Genomic DNA, 18,532 nt, shown 5'->3' on the forward strand with positions numbered 1-18,532 from the left:
CGCCGGCCTAGCCCCCTGCCCCAGGACCCTCCGGGCATGCAGAGGGGCCGCAAGTCCCTGTGAGCCTGAGTTGCAGTTTTGGGATATTTACCCCAGGTTGGAAATTTTGGGTACTTTTTGGGCTTGTTTTTGTAATAATTAATTTTTCCCAAAGAATCTGCGATTCTCTCCTAGACTGCCGTGAGCCTGTGCCGTTCTCTTGAGTTTACTGAATTTGCCGTTGACCGTGTGGACTGACAAGCCAGTGACTCTCTTTCCTGTTCTTTCCTGTTTAGGGGGAAGGGGGCTTCTGCCTTCAGCCCGTCCCATCCTTTACTGCCTCTGAGACAGAGACAGCAGAAGGCCGTGCAGGGGGAGGGCCCTCCCGGTAAGAGCGCCGTTTCCCCTTCGCCCGCCTTCGCCCTCTGTCCTTTCTCCTGTAACTTATTAAAAAGATCGTTCCCAAGTTGAATGTTCCTACTGTGATGTGGTGATTTTAGTTAGGAAGATTACGGTAGAATAAATTTTAATTTGTATTGACATTCCTTAGGATTTATAGTCTTTATAGGGAAAATATCTTTAAAATCTAATAAATTATATGAAGTATACAGAAAATTGCCGTGTGTTAGCTAAGCAGGAACGTCTGTGTGTTGATGTTTATTGAGGTCTGGTTATTTCATGTCGTGATGTGGACTAATTACTGAGTAGGAATCACTCACTGGAATTCCCGAAATTTGCATTGCGATGCTCTGCTTTCCTTGGGCGGTTGTGTCCTGCGTTATGGCGCATTTGCTTAAGAAATGGTCATTATGTTGAAAGAATTTCAGATGCTATGAAGTGATTTGCTTAACCCCGAGCATCCCGCTCTCCCCACACGCAGATCAGAGACACCGGTCCAGTTCTCTAACCCGAGTCGACGCTCAGCCGCGCGGTGCAGCACTCGCGTGGTCGGAAAAAAAGAACAGGTGAGCTCCGCCTGTCAGAGACGCTTGTGTGTGACGTGCTCGCTAGGCGAGCACAGTGGCTCTCCAGATGGGCTCCATCCCCGGTCCACGGGGCAGAACTGTTCCATGACGGCGCTGCGCCCTTCTGCGCTTTCCTCACTCTGGAGGTCGATTGAATTGGAGTCAGACATGGGAGTCTGGGTGGACAACAGGGACAATTACAAAAGTGTTTCATATTATAAACTTTTTTTTTTAAGATTCTATTTATTTATTTGACAGAGATCACAAGCAGGCAGAGAGGCAGGCAGAGAGAGAGAGGGGGAAGCAGGCTCCCCACGGAGCAGAGAGCCTGATGTGGGGCTCGATCCCAGGACCCTGAGATCATGACCTGACCTGAAGGCAGAGGCTCCCCAGGCGCCCCTCAGTTTTAATTTCTCGTGTGATAAATTTTCATATTGATAAATATATACTAAAAACTCTTTGGTGTCCTCAGTGATTTTTAAGGGTGTAAAGGGGTTCTGGACTGAAACATTTGAGACTTGCTGAACTGAAGCTGGTCTCTGTTGTCCCCTGCCCTGGGAGAGGGTTTGCTTAAATCCTCTAGACCTCTGGTTTGTCGTCTTTTTCTGTCACTAGTATCGTGTCGCTCAGTGTCTGAGTCACTGCTTGTATAGACAGTGGTGTGTTCAACGGCTTCTTTCCCCACGCTGCAGGCCTGTGTCACAGCCGGCACCCTTCGCGCTCCATCACGCCACCAGCTGTGACATGGACCCCGGCTCCAGTGACAGCATCAGCCTGGCCCGCTCCATCAGTAAGGACAGTCTGGCCTCCAATGTCATTAACCTGACTCCGCAGAACCAGCCACAGCCCACGGCGCTGAAGACCGATGGGAAGAGCCTTCTGAACAATGTGGATATTGAGGATGAGGAGGAAGAGCTGGTGGCCATCATTAGAACGGATGTGGCGCCCCACTGTGGTGACCGGGGCCTGCCCCCAAGCGCCAGGTCTCCCCAGAGGCTGGTGGATGCCCTCGAAAGTAAGCCTGACAGTTTCTTCCTGGAGCCGCTGATGCCGGCCGTGCTTCGGCCCACCAAAGAGAAGCAGGCGATTGCCAAGGAGGAAGAGTGTGGGGAGGGGCGGCCACGGAGCTTTACATCCAAGAGGCCCAGCGAGGGCCACCAGCCCCTGGTGCGCAAGAGGGCGCCCAGCAGTCACGGTGCTCGTGACCTGAGTAGGACTTTCACCCCGATCTCCTGTGCGGAACTCCCTGTGGGCATGGAGCCCGCGCCCACGGAGCCGGGGCCACTGGTGGCCGGGGACGCCCGCGGTGGGCTCCTGGGCAGCGGTGGCTTCAACCTGTTACCTCAGGGGCACACTGCCGATGGCTTCTTCCTTCACGTTGCCAGAGCCGATGAGGACCCCGAGGGCAGGTTCTGCGTCGGCTGTGCCCAGAGCCCCGGTGCCCACGAGCCCGAGCCGTGGGCCGTCCTGAGGCAGGACTCAGACTCGGACGTGGCGGACCTGGAGGAAGCCGAGCAGGATTTCGTGGGCGAGGATCCCCCCGTGGTGACGGCCAGGTGTGTCGGTGAGGAGGAGTCAGCCAAGCTGCAGGAGGACATGAAGGGGAAGGAGCACGAGGACAAGGACGACGCCAGCGGCCGCTCGAGCCCATGCCTGAGCACGGTGTCTCAGGTCAGCAGCGTCTCCGTGGCCAGCGGCAGCGTGAAGATGACCAGCTTCGCGGAGCGCAAGCTGCAGAGGCTGAACAGCTGCGAGACCAAGTCGAGCACCAGCAGCTCCCAGAAGACCACGCCGGACGCGTCTGAGAGCTGCCCGGCCCCTCTGACCACGTGGAAGCAGAGGCGGGAGCAGAGCCCGAGCCGGCAGAGCCGGGAGCACGCCAGCCTCCTGGCTTCCGAGCTGGCACAGCTGCACATGCAGTTGGAGGAGAAGCGCCGGGCCATCGAGGCGCAGAAGAAAAAGATGGAGGCCCTGTCGGCCCGGCAGCGGCTCAAGCTGGGCAAGGCCGCCTTCCTGCACGTGGTCAAGAAGGGGAAGGCCGACGGCGCGCCCCCGCCGCGCAAGCCGGACGCCCTGGCGGGAGAGTACGCCCAGCACAACGGCGAGGACTTCGACGGCGGGGTCTGCAAATCGGAGGAGTTCCTCCTGAAGGACGAGGGCCGGGAAGGCATCCTGGCGTCTCCAGACGTGGACGCGGAGGGCCTGCTTCTCCTGCAGCCGCCCAGAGCGAAGGTCCCCGCTGCGCTGCCCGAGCTGGAGAAGAGCAAGGCGCTGTCCGCCGCCCTGCTGGAGGACGCCGGCGAGGCGCTGGACGCGAGTGAGTGTGACCTGTCCATCGAGAAGCTGAACGAGACCATCAGCACGCTGCAGCAGGCCATCCTGAGGATCTCGCAGCAGCAGGAGCAGCTGCTCATGAAGCCCCCCACGGGCCCGGGCCCGAAGCAGAGCGCCCAGGACCAGAAAGTCAGGGCGGCCATCCACTTCGTGGAGCCTCTCTCTCCGCCCGGGACGACGGGTCACCGCAAGCCTCCCCGCCTTGGGCAGGGTCGGAACTCCCGCTCGGGCAGGCCGGCTGAGCTCAAAGTGCCCAAGGACCGACAGCAGGCTTCCTCCCGCAGCAAGACCCCCACGCCCAGTAGAGAGACCCTCCCTCACCTGCGGCCCTTCCCCCCTCGGACCCCCTCCGACCCGGGCTGGGACAGTGTTGCGGAGCCTGGAAATGAGCCTCATGACAAATGCCTCTTCGACAGCTACAGGCTCCACGATGAAAACAACCAGCGGACTTTTGTCTTGCCCCCTTCCAAAGACACAAACATCCTCTCGGAACAGGTGGGCCTCAAAGATGTTCTGGATGGCAGCGTGGAGGAGGCGGCGCTCGGCTCCCCGGCTGTGTCCGGGAAGGAGAACGTCCCTGTGGACGAGCCCCCGAGGAGCAAGGCCAGTCTCATCGAGGTGGACCTCTCGGACCTGAAGGCCCCTGACGAGGACGGGGCGACGGAGGGCCCCCAGAGCTCGGAGGACCTCGCCAGCGAAGGGGACCAGAAGCCGGGGGTCGGCTTCTTCTTCAAGGTAAACTGTCGGATGGGTGTCGGGCTTCCTCTCCTGCCCTTGGTTTTACGGGTGTGTCAGAGGCTCACACTCCGTGCTGGGCCCCATGCGCTCTGTCGCCAGGACCTGGCTCCGCTGGAAACACCCACGGGTGCGGCCTGTTGCAGTGAGCGTGGCCATGTGCCCATGAGGCTTCAGTGCCGGGCCCGAAACGGGAATCCCATGCCGCTTTCACGGCTCAGAAGTGTTCTGTTCTTTTGATGGTTTCCGGACCGTTCGGTAAACGCCGGTGGTGTTAGCTCGTGGGCCTGTGGGGGCTGGGTCCGGCCTCCAGGGCAAGGTTTGCCGGGCCTGGGAGAGCAGTGGGATCTCTGAGGAAGCTTCCCGTCGGGCTCTGTGTCTTTCTTATAGTGTTTTCTGAGGTAGAAAGGGAGGCTGGTTGTGGGAGCTTCCCCGCTGTTTTCTACCACTTCTCCCACGGGCCCAGGGTGGGTCTCCTCTGACCAGCAGCCAGGCTGTGTGTGGTGCCTGATGCTTCGAACGTGTCCGCGAATGGCGGTCAGTCCAGGGGTCAGCTCCTGTGTGGAAAGCAAGGCAGACGGGACCCAGTGGGAAGGTGACGGCTGGGGCTGTTTTCAGGGTGGCCTAGTTGTTCCCGAGTGTCCTCGCGTCTGTGAGGATGGCCCGATCCTCGGTGAGGGAGTCCGGGACACGTGCGGCCGTGCCGGGACCTGCTGTCGGCGCACGTCCACTGCGGGGCTGTGTCCCGCGGGTGACGCGAGCGGCCCGCTTGCAGGACGAGCAGAAGGCGGAGGACGAGCTGGCCAAGAAGCGGGCGGCCTTCCTCCTGAAGCAGCAGCGCAAGGCTGAGGAGGCGCGTGCGCGGAAGCAGCAGCTGGAGGCGGAGGTGGAGCTCCGGAGGGACGAAGCCCGGTGAGCCCGCCCCACCACACCCCTGCTCGGGCCTCCCTCGCCTGGCTGGCTCCCTCTTCCCGCCCTGTCCCCATCCCGCCCCCATCCCGCCCCAATGGGGCCAAGCTGGGCTCTGCTTTACACCCTTAGGGCTGGTCCCCCTCGACGTGCACGACCGTCTGGGATGTGGGTGCTCGTCCGGGGGTGCCGCAGGGTGGGGGCGTCGGGCGTGCATGGGTGTGGAGCGCGGCGGCCGCCGGCCCCGCGAGCCCCGGGAGCAAGTGTGAGCAGACGTGGGTCCCACGCAGGCGGAAAGCGGAGGAAGACCGGGCCCGGAAGGAGGAGGAGAAGGCGCGGCGGGAGCTCATCAAGCAGGAGTACCTGCGTCGCAAGCAGCAGCAGATTTTAGAGGAGCAGGGGCTGGGCAAGCCCAAAGCCAAGCCCAAGAAGCCGCGGCCCAAGTCTGTCCACCGCGAGGAGTCGGGCAGCGACGCGGGGACCAAGTGCTCCTCCACCCGTAAGCAGGAGGGGCGCGCGGGGCGGCCGCGTGTGGTGGCGGCGGGGGGTGCCGCGGCGGGCCTGGCGGCAGCTCTCCTCTCCCACCAGCCGACCACCTGAGCCGGGCCCAGTCGGGCTCCAGCCTGTCCCTGGCCTCCGCGGCGACCACCGAGCCCGAGAGCGTGCACTCGGGGGGCACACCTTCCCAGCGGTAAGGGGGCCTGTGGGGTGGACGTGGGGGGTTGCTGGCTGTGACTCTGGGGTGATTTCCCGGGGACTCCTCTCCGCCCCGCCCTGCAGGCTGCGTCAGAGCCGTGGCGCTGGAGCCTCCATGCAGGGCTGCCTCTTCCCTGTGAGCCCGGACGCGTCCCTGAGTACCACGGTTCCCAGCAGTGCCTCGCTGGGGCCTCCAGTGCGCGCTCTGCTGTCACCAGCCGTCCCGTGGTGGCATTGAGGGCTTAGGACCCTGATCAGGACTGGCCCTCTGCCCTCTGCCCTCCGTCCCCTGGACGTGGTTCCTGTGGTGACCGCCCCTCACTGGGTTCAGCCTGCGGGTCTGGTGGCCGCTGGTGCTTGGCCTGCGTGAGGCCGGGTTTCTGTGGCGTGGGACAGCTTCCCTTGGGACTCTGCAGTAATGGGGGACGCACGGGGGACCACGACCGATGGCCTTGTGCCTTTTGCACATGTGTCGTTGGCCCCACATGTTTTCCATCCTTTACTGTGTGTGCCTTCTTGGGGCTGTGGCCACATGGTCCTCTTCGTCATGTGGTTGGTGGCTTCCTGTCACCAGGGCCCTGCACACGGCCCACGTCAGGGACCCTGGATCCTGGCTGGGGTTTGGTTCTGCCGCTGCGTCACCTGGGCTGGCCGGCCCCTTTGGGGCAGCCATGTGCTGCTTTGCCACCGTTGGCTTCTGCTGGGCTCTGTGGGGACTGCCCCAAGGGATGCACTTAGGTCTGCCTGGTGTCGGGGAGGGGTCGAGACCTGGGCTTCTGGACTCCGTCCACTCTGTTCCTTCCCGGGGTCTGTCTCTCGTGTGTCAGCAGCGCAGATTTCCCAAAGTGAGTCTGGAAGCTTCCTGAGCCAGCAGAGTCTCCGTGCTGCTTTCCTGCTCCGTCGGGGTCCCGCCTCAGGCAGGCGTCTGACGGAGGGCAGCGTCCCTCCAGGGTGTCTACTCTTGTCACTGTGTTCTGCCCTGAGTTTGTAGTCATGCTTGGGGGGCGGAGCGGGTGGGGTAGCCCGACTCCTCCACGGTGGACGTTCCTTCCTGCCCGGATGGTGTGGGCTGGGCGAGAGGGCATGCCTGTGACCGTCCCTCCCTGCCCCTGCCACCCCTCTGTTTCAGAGTCGAGTCCCTGGAAGCCTTGCCCACACTGAGCCGCAATGCCAGCCGGAGCACAGACAGAGACTGGGAGACGGCGTCTGCAGCGTCCTCTCTCGCGTCCGTGGCCGAGTACACAGGTAATGCGGAGGTCATGGGCGCGTCCCTGCCGCGGGGGGGGGGGGCGGGGGGGGGGAGCCTCGGCCCCGCGGCCCGGCCCGCGCCCCTCGTCTCGCCGCCTTCCCGGCCTCCGGGCCTCCGGGCCTCCGGGCCTCCCGGCCTCCCGGCGCCCCGGCCTCGCGGCGCGGCCCCGCAGCATGCAGCAGCAGCACCCGCGGCGGCGGCGGCGGCGGCGGCTGTGAGGTGAGGCCGGGGCGGGGGCGGCCTCCCGGGGACGGCGGTGCTCGCGGGCCCGGCCCCCTCGCGGGTCCCGGCGCGGCGAGGGGCGCGGCGCCTTTGTTGCGGCGGAGGCCGGGCGCCGCCCGCGCCGCAGCGGCCTTTTTGTGTGCAGATGGTGGACGCGGGCGGCTGCCCGGCCGGGGAGGGCTGGAGGAGGATGGAGGCCGCGCCCGAAGGCGCCGTGGACATCGTGCCCCTGGACCGCTACGACTCGGCCCGCGCTAAGATCGCGGCCAACCTGCAGTGGATCTGCGCCAAGGCCTACGGCATCGGTGGGTCGGGGCGGGGCAGGGGCGGGGGTCCCGGGGGCGGCGGTGGGGCCGGGGCCGCCTTTGTGCGCGGGGTCCGGGGCCGCACGGCGCCGCGCGGGGGTTCCTCCGGAGCCGGCCGGCCGCGGGCCGGGGCGCGCGATGGCGGGGGCGCGGGCGGGGGTCGCTCGGCAGGTGCTGCAGGAGGCGGCGCGTCCGCGGCCGCAGCTCAGTGGCTGCGCGGGGGTGGGTGCGGGGCCCGCCGTCCTGCCGGGGGGTGGGTGCGGGGGCAGACCCTGGACGCCCTGCGCTGGCGGGGCGCGCAGAAGCTCGTACGCGGAACTGCCCGGTCCCCGCGGTGGGCTCCGGTAGTGAAGAACTGGGTAACCTTGTAGCCGCATCCGCTGCGTTCGGTCCTAATGTGCTTAGCGGATTACGATGTTTCTGGCTCCAGCTCTCGGAACTCCCAGACGAAGGGCCCCGTCGTGACTTTGTAAGACCCGGTGCTTTGTTTTGGGTCCGTGCTGGACGCTGGCGCTGGGCAGCCTACCTTTTCCGTGGACGCCACTGTCCGGCGGCCTTTACTCTGGTGCACACGTCCCGGCTCCAGGGCCGCAGCAGCGACGTGCGGAGCGGCCCTTGGGGATGGACTTGGCGGACCCCGCGTGAGCCCGTCCGGAGCAGGGTGGCCCCGGGACAGGATCGCACCAGTTGGAGCGGTCTGTGCGCGGGGGAGGCCCGGCGGGTCGTGAGGGTAAACGGCCTGCGGCCTGCGCTGGTCGGCGTCCTTGGGTTGGCTGGACAGCGTGCAAGGAGCGCCTTTTCCTCCTTTCACAGCCTTGGGATCTGCGGTTTCGCTGATGGCTGCTCTGAAGCGATGCAGTTTCTAGGGAGTTGGGTGCACCCGTGAATTTTGTGATTTTAGGGAAACCATGGAATTGATAAAAACCGCAGGAACGTGAGAGTGAGCCATGAGGAGGAATACCGGGTGTCTCGCAGCCGGGGTAAGGAAGGGCCCCTGAGCCTGGTGGGCCTTTGCGGCGTTGCCTCTGCCTGCCTGGGACGCGCGGCCGTTGGCTGGTTTTTCTCTGCTGTCGCCTCCGAGAGGGCTTTCCGACGTGCTCCGTCTCAGGTTCTTTCCAGCTCCGGGCAGACTTCCTGCTTTTCCATGGCCGTGTAGTACTTCACCGGAGGCTCCCTCACCGCACACGGGCGCTGGCGGGGCTCCGCGCCTGCCTCCGAAGCCCAGTGTGTCCTTGGGCCCGGCTCCTGGGGCATGTGTGCAGGGTCTCGCTCCTGTGTGTGTTTCGGAGATTTTATGTATGGAAATGACTGTCCTGCTGGTGAATGCTGTGCGGGCACAGATACTTTTCAGAAGCCCTCTCGTTGCTCGCTTTCCGTTTCTTTAGCAGAGCAGATGTGTGTGTGTGTCGCTGCGCTCAGCTCTGGCGGCCGGCGTGGGCTTCGTCCGCTCTCTGGAGATGAGTGTGCGTCTCTCAGGGTCCAGTTTTATTCCCAGTACCAGATCTCTCTTCGGTGCTTGTCGACGCATCCGGTAATTAATTCAGAGGTTCATTGAAATAGGCCTTACGGTTTTGGGATCATTAAAGGTGGGTGTTCGTAGAGCAGAACGGGTGTGGGAGCTGGAGGAGGAAGGATGCTGTCCCAGGACCTGAGACCGGATTCCGTGTTGCCCGTCCGGCGTTCAGTGGCTCTCCTGTCGCGGTGGCGCGGTGGCCAAACGCTGAGTTTAGGAGGTCTGGTTTCCGTTCAGTTTTGCCAAACAAAAAGGCTTTTCCAGTCTGTACGTTGATTCAGAAGGGGAACAGACTTTTTTTTTCCCTAGTTGAATGTCTCTTTAAATTTACGAATTTGGGCGATCCTGTCACGTGACCCAGAAGCCTCACCTTGGCTCAGCTGGAGTGGGTTCGTGGAGGTCGCTGGTGTGGAGGTCACGGCCTGGGTGGGAGACTGGCGCTGCCCGCAGTCTGTCTGGTCTTTCAGGAGAGCAGAACGGTGGAGGGGAGTGGATTTTGATAGGATAGTTTAGACAGCACCCTGCTCCCGCCTCCCCGCCGAAATTCTTCTCCTAATCTAGGGGCCTGTTCTTTGTTTCTTCTCTGGGACAGCTCCCTGTGTCTCTCCGGTTTAGTTCCAGCTAATTAGACGCGTTCTTCGGGTCTGCAGCTTCCAGGGCGCGTCGGTGTTGTGGGTGACAGTGAGAGCGGCTTCAGTGTTTCACCTGGACGGTTGTCATTGAGTAGCTGCGTGAACCTGAGTAGCTTCCCCTCTGTGCGGGAATGGAAAGCACGCAGACGCTCTAGGGCCAGGTGCTCCGAGGCTGCCGTCATGCTTTGTGTCTGCCTTGGGGGACTGTCCGCGTCCCCCGGGTCACTGCGTGCCATCTGTAGTGCCGGGGAGGCTCAGGGGCGTGTCCCTCCGCCAGGCCTGCTGGTGGCCTGCTGATGGCCTGCCGTGATTCAGAAAGGCGCCTTCGGCTCGCTGCAGCCCAGAGCCGGGGCCACCTTGTGCTTGCTCTGCCCCTCCTCGGGGTGACTGTGGTTTCGTGGAGAGTGGTGTCGTTATTTTCTTAGCGGTAATGGACTGCATGTGCTGAAGGAGTTCATTTAAAAGTATCTGCAAGAAAGAGTAGAAGCCGGTGCCTGGCTGGCTTGGTCGGTAGGCCGTGAGACATTTGGTCTCTGAGTCCTGAGTTCAAGACCACCTTGGGGCTAGAGCTTACTTACGAAAGCCAAAAGAAATAAAAGTAGGGTTTACCTGGGAAATTTTGTGATGTCTTTTTCGGTGAAAGTTGTAAGAAATTTGTAAAAAAGGAGTGACCTGAAGTGCCATTTGTTTACAGGGAAGAGTGCTGTAAGGGGTTACCGCGTTCCTGGCTTTGATTTTAGCTCATGACCTTAGAAGCTTAAAGGGTTCTAGGCCTTGGTTTCAGGGGTAACGGCAGGGTATAATTGTTCTCTTCCAAGGACAGTGTTGAACCAGCAGGCAGGGAAAGTACTGGAAGGCACTCAGCTGTTTTCAGACTTGTTGCTACGTGGCCGAGTGCTGGTGACTTTCCTGTCAAGGAGCCCCGGGAGCCAGGCTGACACTGGTCACACCTCAACACTCCCTGGCCAGGGGCTGAGCTGCCCGAGCTGGGCAGGCCCGGAGGGGCCACCAAGGCAGCTCACGGGGGTGGAGAGAGCCTGTCCTCCTCGAGCGATTGACCCTCGTCCTCGCACTGGAGTGATCAGACAACTGATTGGGAAAGTGTGTTGTGGGAAGGGAACTCCTCATGGCTGGGCTGGGTCTCTGCGGCGGAGCTGGGGGATCTGCTGCTGTGTCGCGTTCTACAGACTGCAGGGATGGCCTGGACCCTGTCTGCTCAGTGGGTGTCAGGAGCAGCCTCTCTTCAGTGTCAGCTCTGGGGCTCACCACCTTGCTTTGTCACAGGGACCTTTGGTGAAAATGAACTGTGTGCTCCGAACCCCTCTCCAGGCCCCAGAACTGGAAGTAGAGCCGGGGCTGCTCTTGTCCCTAGGCTGGTAGGAGAACAGGCCCTTGTGTGTCTCAGTCGGGAGGTCCTCATTTGCAAGCAGATGGTCGTTTTTTTTAACCCGGTGATTCACTCAGATTCCTGGTTTATGAGTTCACGTTGTATTTTTTTTTTAATTAAAAAAAAATTTTTTTTTGAAGACCTCATTTATTTATTTGACAAAGAGGGAGAGACACAGTGAACACAAGCAGGGGGAACTGCAGAGGGAGAGGGAGAAGCAGGATCCCCATTGAGCAGAGAGCCTGACATGGGGCTCGATCCCAGGACCCTGGCGTCATGACCCGAGCCGAAGGCAGCTGCTTCACGACTGAGCCCTGCAGGTGCCCCTGGATTGTACTTTCTAATAGTCGATTGTTTTTGGCAAGAGCTTTGGGGACTTTGGAGGTGGAGGGGCCAGGCAGCCTGGATGTACCCTCTAGGTTTCCTAGATAGTAAAGGGGCTGCTGCTTGGCCTGTGGCACGACCTTCCCTCTGCTCGGGAGCGCTGAGGACTGCCTGGTGTCTGTGGGGCCAGGGGTCCCGGTTGTCCTGGTGGATGCTCTGTTTGCCGCACTCAGCTGCTTGTCCGGTGGGTGCCAGAGCTGGAACCCTTCTTGAAGCGGCTGGGGTGTGGAGAGAGACGATGTGTGTTCCGTCCCCACGGCCGTGACCTGCGTGAGTTTGCGTTTCTAAAGCTCTACCAGTTTGCACGCATCCCCTTTCCTGTCCTGTTGCCACCGGCTGAAGCTAACCGGGGCGCGGATGTCCACCTCGAAGTTCAGACTGTCCCGATCCTTTACATGGGAGCGACCCTCAGAGCGGCCGGCCGCTCCCAGGCTGCAGCGGTAAACTCGCGCACGTGTCCCTCCAAGAACCCCGTCCGTGTGACCTTTACCCCCGACTAGCTCCTGGGCTTCCCCTGCTGTTGATTGGTTTCGTGGCTGTGGTACCGTACGTGGACAGTGTTCTTTCTTACTCCCTAGTTGGACGGTTGAGCCACTCCGATTGCTTTCATCCATCGTCTGATCGGAGCGTGGCCGGGTTGGGGCCAGCGATCACCGCGTGCTGCCCCGGGCGTCACTTCGTGTGCGCTCCGTAGTCCAGGGCGTCCGTATGGGCCGAGGTGCGTCCATCAGCCTGAAGCCCACGCGAGCTGTGTAGGGAGGGAAGGGAGGTGAGCGAGCGCAGCGCGGCGTCCGTGCCTCAGCCGTCGGGAGGCGGACTGGGGAGCCGCCGGCTGGGGGAGTGGGCCGTGGAGCCGTGGGCAGGCTTCGTGGGTCAGAGGCTCGGAAGGATGGGTCCGGTGTGGGAAGCCCCTCCGGGAGAGAGAGGGGCGTCTGACTGGTTATGTGCAGGAGAAGAAGTGCTCGATGCGGACTGAGTAACCTCGTGACAGGGCTCGTGGACCGGAGTGGTAGGGATTGGTTTAGGAGACCAGTGTGGACCAGGCGGTCCGCGGTGTTCCACGCTGGGTGGGGTTTCTTTCGTGATGTGTGTCTGGGAAGGTTTGTGTGTGGGGGGCTGATGAGAGACGGAGCCTGGCAGGATTCTTCTAGCAGGTCGGAGTGGGCAGAGGCCGTAGTCCGGTGGGATACTGGGGTCAGCTTTCAGGGTGTTGCGGCTGCCATGAGGACATTACATAGCCTGGATGACGTCTGTCTCCCCCGGCGCTGGGGGCTGCAAGCCCCGCACCCTGGCGCAGGCAGCATCGGCGTGCGGCGAGCCTGCTTCCTGCCTTGGGGGTGGCTGTTCCGTGCCGGGGCAGGAGGGACGGGAGAGCTCTCTGGAGCCTCCTTATGAGGGCACTAACCCCCGGTGAGGGTGGCACCTCCTCACGCCTTCAGCCCGGGGCTGGCTTTCACTCTGCGGGTTTGGGGGGTGCACACAGAGTCCCTAGCAGAGCTGGGGCTGTTTTGCTTTATGGGCTGAGGCTTAGCCTAGCCTGTCTGCGGCAGGGACGACAGAGCAGATGAGCCCCCCGAGACTGGCTGGGCTGAGGTTGGGGTGGGAGGTGGGCCCGCACAGGGCCTCCTGGGTGGGAATAGTCAGTCCTTATTCCGCACAGCTTTTCTGCTTTCGTGTCTTTCCGACTCCTCCATCTGGCCTAGCCCTTGCTGTGCGCCTAATCCGTTCACTTCCGGGCCCCTTGGTGACTGTCCTTTACTCGCTTCAGACTCACTCATACAAAATTAGATTGCTGTCAGTTCAGCGAGCGTGCGCTGTGGACTCGGGGGTCCTTGACAGGCCTCTCAGGGCTAGGGTAGTGCCCGACTCGGCCGCACACTCAGACACCTGGAATGCACCCAAGGGGACAGGCACCTGGGGAAGGAACAGGTGCTGTGGCAGAGCAGGTAAGGGGAGCGTGAGGGAATCTAGAGTGTTCCATTCAAGTTAAGTGAGGCTTGAGTTTGTGGCTTAGGTGGGGAAGAACCAAGTGGAGGTGAGGGCACAGATGGTCGGAAGCCGGGATGAAGAGGAGGAGATAGGGTAGGGCCCCTTCCTGCCCAGGGACCACCAGCCTTGCAGCTGGGACTGGCGTGGGCTCTGGGTGCAAGGTGGGAAGGCGAGTGTACGTTGGGAGAGATGCCTGGGGCCTGGCCTTGGGCTGCCTTGAATGGCTGGTGGGCAAAGTGGGGTTTTGTTGTGTCAACTGGGGAGCTGTTGAAGGTTCCTGAGGCAAGAAGAGACGTTGGAAACCTGTGCCTTCCAGAGAAGTCTCTGTAGGGTAGGGTAATGTCCCTCGTTTGGCAGGTGTACTGGGAAGAATTTTCCTTCGGACCCCTGGGAAAATCGGCTCTGTTGAGAGACAGTTTGCACACGAACGTACAACAAAGCGCACACGTTCTGAGAATGTGGTTTGAGGAGCCCGAGCACGGTCAAGGTGAGCTCTTTGCACTGACAGGGGTCCATGTGCGGCCCTCCAGCGGGTCCCAGCCCAGAGCCTCTCCGATGTGCTCCAGGGGCTGTGGGTGAGCTTGGATTTTCTAGGGCCTCTAGAAACACACCGCAGCTATGCCGCAGCTATGCCGTGTGGCTTCCTGCGCGTGGCCTGGTAATTTGGAGACTCAGCTCTCCGTGTGCAGACCTTTTTGCTGCGTGGGGCGAGCGGCGGCCCCTGTGGTCTGGCTGCTCCCGCGGGCATGGCCGCTGGGACTTCTGTCTGCCACGGATACCGCCGCCGTGGGCGCTCGCGGACACGGCTGGGTGTGGGCATCTGTTTCCATCGTCCTGGGGGACACCTGGCCCTGGAGTTGCTGGGTCACGCGGTGTTTTTCACTTCCCCTTCCTGTTTGCACCAGCGAAGTGTGAGAGCCCCAGCCGACGCGCGTCCTTGCCGGCACCTGGCACTGTCGGTCTTTGTAACTTCAGCCGTTTGGGCGCCCGGGTCATGCTGGTTCCTGGTGGTTCGGGTGTGCGTTGCCCTCATGACTCGGTGATCAGCACTTTTTTCTAGGCTTGTTGGCCGTTTGACTCTTTGTCGTTGTTGTTGTTGGTTGTTTTCAGGTCTTTGGACAGTGTTTTAAGAAATTAAACTTTTATTTTGAGATAATGGTGTGTTAGTATGGCATTTGTAAGAAATTACACAGTGAGGTCTTGGGCCCCCTTTCCTCAGTCTCCCCTGTGGTAACTTCTCGCGGAACGGCAACTGGGAACGACAGCCAGGTTACTGACGCTGCGGGATGCAGACACAGAACATTCCGCTCCCACAGAGACCGCACCTGCCGCCCTTCCTTTGCTTGCTCTTTGTCTCGGTTCCCGGGGTGGTAGATTACTAAGCCTTTTTCCTTTTCTGGTCTCAGTGCTCGGTGCTATAAATTTCCCACTTGGTACTGCCTTTGCTGCATCCCACATACGTCTGGTATGTTGTGTTTTCATTTTTATTCAGTTTTGTGAGCTCTGTTTCCCTTGATGCTTCTCGTTGACCCAGGAGTTATTTTTAAGTGTGATTTCCACGTGTTGAGATTTTCCTGTTTTGTTTTTCTGTCGTGATTTCTAGTGTGACTCTGCTGTGGTGAGGTAATACTCTGTAGAATTTCTAGTTTTTTAAACTTCTTGGAGTTTGTTTTGCTGCCCAGGTCTTTGTGGTGAACGTTCCTTGGGCGCTGGAGGAGATGCGTTTTCTACGTGGGATGCAGTGGTCTGCACGTGCCCGCCGGGTTCCTCGGCTGGGTGGGATCGTGCCCTCGTCGATTTCCGCGTAGCGCTTCTGTCGGTTGCCGGTAGGAGTGTTGAAGCTCTGACCCCTGCTTGCATACTTGTCCGTTTCTCTTCTCTTCCCTCAGGTTCGGAGGCTCTAATTGGGTGCGTTCCCATTTAGGATCTTAATGTCTTTCTGATGGGTTGACCCTCTTATCGTTAGGTGATACATCTCTGTGTCTTCAGTTGCCTTCTGCTGTGTCCTGTACTGCTGGAGCAAGGCCTGCACTCGTGTGTTTGTTTGGGAACAGGGTTTTCCTGGCACTGCCGCTCTGGTCCCTTCATTTCCAGCCTCTTGCGTCATGGACTTTGAGGCGAATCTCTTGTCCACAGCACATGGCAGTATTGGTCCACCCTGCCGGTCTTTGTCTTTTATGTGTGGTCCTTGGGGTGTTTACGTTTAGTGGAGTTGCTAGTAGTTAAGGCTTAAGTCTGACATTTTATTGTGTTTTATGCTTCTTGTTCCCGTTTTCATTTTCTGCCTTCCCATGGATCGCTTGACTACTTCTCAGGACTCCGTCTTGATCAGTGTAGGTTGTTTGCAGGAGCACGTCTCCAGTTCCCTCAGTAGCTCTGGGTGTCACAGTGTGTGGGACTCACCCGGTTGGCCATTTCGAGTGAGGTGTCAAAAACCTTTTTCCACCTTGGTCGCTTTGCTCTCCCCACCTTAAATACCATTGTTGTGAGTATCAGAGGGTGTTGGGGTCTTCGTTTGTCACCAGATGTCGTTCAGAAAACTCATGAGGAGGATAGTCTGTTGCATTTAACCAAATTATCAGTACCCTTCTGTTACTCTTCCTCCCTGATGCTCCAGGATTCCCCCTTCTATCAATTTAGACATTCGTTTAAGGTTTGCTGGACATTTTTTTTTAATATTTAAGAAAATTAAAAAAAAATCTATTTGAGAAAGAGAGTGAGAGAGGGTTTGAGGAGGGTGAGAGGCAGAGGGAGAAGCAGACTCCCTGCTGAGCAGAGGTCCTGATGTGGGACTGGATCCCAGGACCCCAGGGTCATGACCCAAGCCGAAGGCAGAGGCTTTATTGAGTGAGCCACCCAGGCGCCCTGGAAATTACTGTTTTTTTTTTTTTAAGTTTTCCTGTGTCTGGGGGTGCCTGGCTGGTGCAGTCATTTGGGCTTCCAGCTGTTGGTTTCAGCTCAGGTCATGAGCTCAGGGTTGTGGGATTGAGCCTCACTTCAGGCTCCATGCTCAGGGTGGAGTCTGCTTGAGTTTCTCTCTCTTTCCCGCTGCCCCTTCCCTGGGCAGAATAAGTAAATAAGTAGATAAATAAAATTTGTTTCCCACTTCAAATGTCTCTATTTCTCCTTCATCCCTTCACCAGATGTGGAATCTGCTTGATGGCTCTTTACCACAAGCGCGCGAAAAAGGTGTGCCGCTTGCGTCCAGCCCATGTGGCTCCGGGAGAGACCTGCTGTCCGTCGAGCTCGGGGCCCCTGTTTGGAGTGCAGGGTTTCTCTTCAGCTGCTTCCAAATATTTTTTGGTCTTTAATTTTCAAAAGTTAGTGATGATGTGTCTCAGTGTGGATTTCTTTGGATTTGTGTTATTTGGGGTTCACTCGGTTTCTTGGAACCTGTGGATTTATCGTTTCTGCCGTATTTGGGAGGTTTTCAGCCATTATTTTCTCCTCATACTCTTTCAGCCCTGCTCGCTGTCCCCTCTGTTCGGGGACTCCAGGGACCTGGATGTTGGCTCTCATGCTCCTCTCCTGCAGGCCCGGAGGCTCATCTGTCTTCGGCGTGCTGTCTGTCTGTCCAGCTTGGGGGACTGTGTCTCTCTGCCCACAGGCTCACTGCCGCCGCCCTCTGTCACGTCCGCTGTTGAGCCCAGCCAGCCAGTGCAGTTTGTTGCTCTGGTTTTCAGTTTTGTATTCGGTTCTTTTATCACTTCTTTTTCTTTGCTGAAATTCTCAATTTTTCTTGTTTCAGGAGGATTTGTCGTTGCTTGTGGAATCACTTTAATGATAGTTACTTTAAAGTCCTCGTTGGAGAACTCCGACGTTCTGCTCACTTTGGTGTTGGTGTCAGTCGGTGGTCTTTCCTCATGAGTCATGAGTTTCCTGGTTCTGGGTGTGACAAGGGATTTTCGATCATTTTTGTGTTGGGAGCCTCTGGGTCCCATCTTCAGTTCCCGCAGCGTCATCCCTAGTCAAGCACAGCACGCCGGCCTGGGCCTACCTGTGTGCAGCGTGGTGCCAAGGACAGTCTAATGTTCAGGGCCCGAGTGCTTTCGGGATGGCTGCCTGGTGCGTCTGCGGCCGGGGGTGCTCCCGTTGTGCCTGCTGGTGCTGCTTTTAGGAGGCGGAAGAGCTTCCTGGTGCTGGACGGCCTGGCGTCTCTGGAGGACAGAGAGCCTGTCCCGGGCCGGGTGCTGGCCGTGGTGGGGTCCCCCTGTGCAGACTGTCGGAGGATGGGGGATGGAAGGAGAGTACTTCCAGACTGGGGGCTGTGTGGAGCGAGGTGTTCCAGACTGCTCAGTAGTGCAACTTCTTGTCTGCCCCCACTGGTTCTGCCGGGCCGGCCTGCTGTGTGGGGCTCCCGGTCAGTGTGGGGCAGGAATGAGCCCACTCGGCTTGCCTTCTCTTGTGAGGCAGAGGGTCAAGAAAGCCCGGTCTGGACACTCCTGTTGCGTGGGAGGTCATGAGCTGCCCCGTGGCTGTGCCACTCCTCCAGTCCGGGGGTCCCAGAACGGTTTGCCCTCCTCAGGCGGCTTTCATAGTCTCCTTTTGGTTGTCTTTTGACTTTCTTCCAAGGTTTGTGGTTGGACTTAGAGGAGAGGAGCAGGGAGGGACAAGTCCGTGCCCCCTTGTCCTTGAGCACTTGGCCACAGGGCCCTCACGGCTGCTCTGAGTTTGTGTTGTGTTCTCCGGTTCTGCCGCACCGCCAGCAGGCTCTTCCGTGCGTGCGCCTCCGCCTGTACCCTGGGTTTCGTGAACTTTGCAAGTATGGAAGATTCTTGTGTGTTTGCTGGAGGATAGTTTCTGCCCCGTGTTTTCTCTCCTCCCTCTTCCTGTGACACTTGCAGACTCCGTCGTTTTCCTTCTCTGCTGCGCGTTCTCCTCCGTGGCTGGTCTGCGGCTCACCAGTCCAGTCTGTAAAATGAAGCTTAGTTACTGTACGTTTTTGTTCTGGAACTTCTGCTTCGTCATTTTTCTTACCTGTCAAGTTCTTTTTTCTTTTTTTGTAATTTCCAGATTGCGTTTCTGTCAAAATGCTTCCCCGTCTTTTTTAAATATTTTATGTTTCATTTTTTTATACTTTTATATTTTTATTTTATTTTTAAAGATTTTGAAGATTTTATTTATCTGAGAGAGAGAGAGAGCGCACACACGGGAGAGCACAAGCGGGGGGAGCAGCAGAGGGAGAGGGAGAAGCCGACTCCCTGCTGAGCAGGGAGCCCGATGTGGGACTCGA

The 18,532-nt window shown here is 59.4% G+C and overlaps 2 protein-coding genes across 2 annotated transcripts in view; both read left to right on the top strand.

The window, feature by feature from the left end:
- LOC111145467 (calmodulin-regulated spectrin-associated protein 1-like) overlaps positions 1-7,090 on the top strand; it is a 53,112-nt gene extending 46,022 nt beyond the window's left edge. Inside the window, exons 10-16 of the mRNA XM_022500363.1 lie at positions 276-367; positions 860-944; positions 1,637-4,013; positions 4,789-4,925; positions 5,213-5,421; positions 5,511-5,613; positions 6,748-7,090. Coding sequence (XP_022356071.1) covers positions 276-367; positions 860-944; positions 1,637-4,013; positions 4,789-4,925; positions 5,213-5,421; positions 5,511-5,613; positions 6,748-7,090 — 3,346 coding nt within the window. The remainder of the gene's footprint in view (positions 1-275; positions 368-859; positions 945-1,636; positions 4,014-4,788; positions 4,926-5,212; positions 5,422-5,510; positions 5,614-6,747) is intronic.
- LOC111145584 (calmodulin-regulated spectrin-associated protein 1-like) overlaps positions 7,063-18,532 on the top strand; it is a 58,288-nt gene continuing 46,818 nt past the window's right edge. Inside the window, exons 1-2 of the mRNA XM_022500548.1 lie at positions 7,063-7,086; positions 7,235-7,394. Of these exons, the coding sequence (XP_022356256.1) occupies positions 7,235-7,394 (160 nt within the window). The 5' untranslated portion in view covers positions 7,063-7,086. The remainder of the gene's footprint in view (positions 7,087-7,234; positions 7,395-18,532) is intronic.

The sequence above is a fragment of the Enhydra lutris genome, unplaced genomic scaffold, assembly GCF_002288905.1.
Source record: "Enhydra lutris kenyoni isolate GAN:26980312 unplaced genomic scaffold, ASM228890v2 scaffoldscaffold13, whole genome shotgun sequence".
Taxonomy (NCBI): Eukaryota; Metazoa; Chordata; class Mammalia; order Carnivora; family Mustelidae; genus Enhydra; species Enhydra lutris.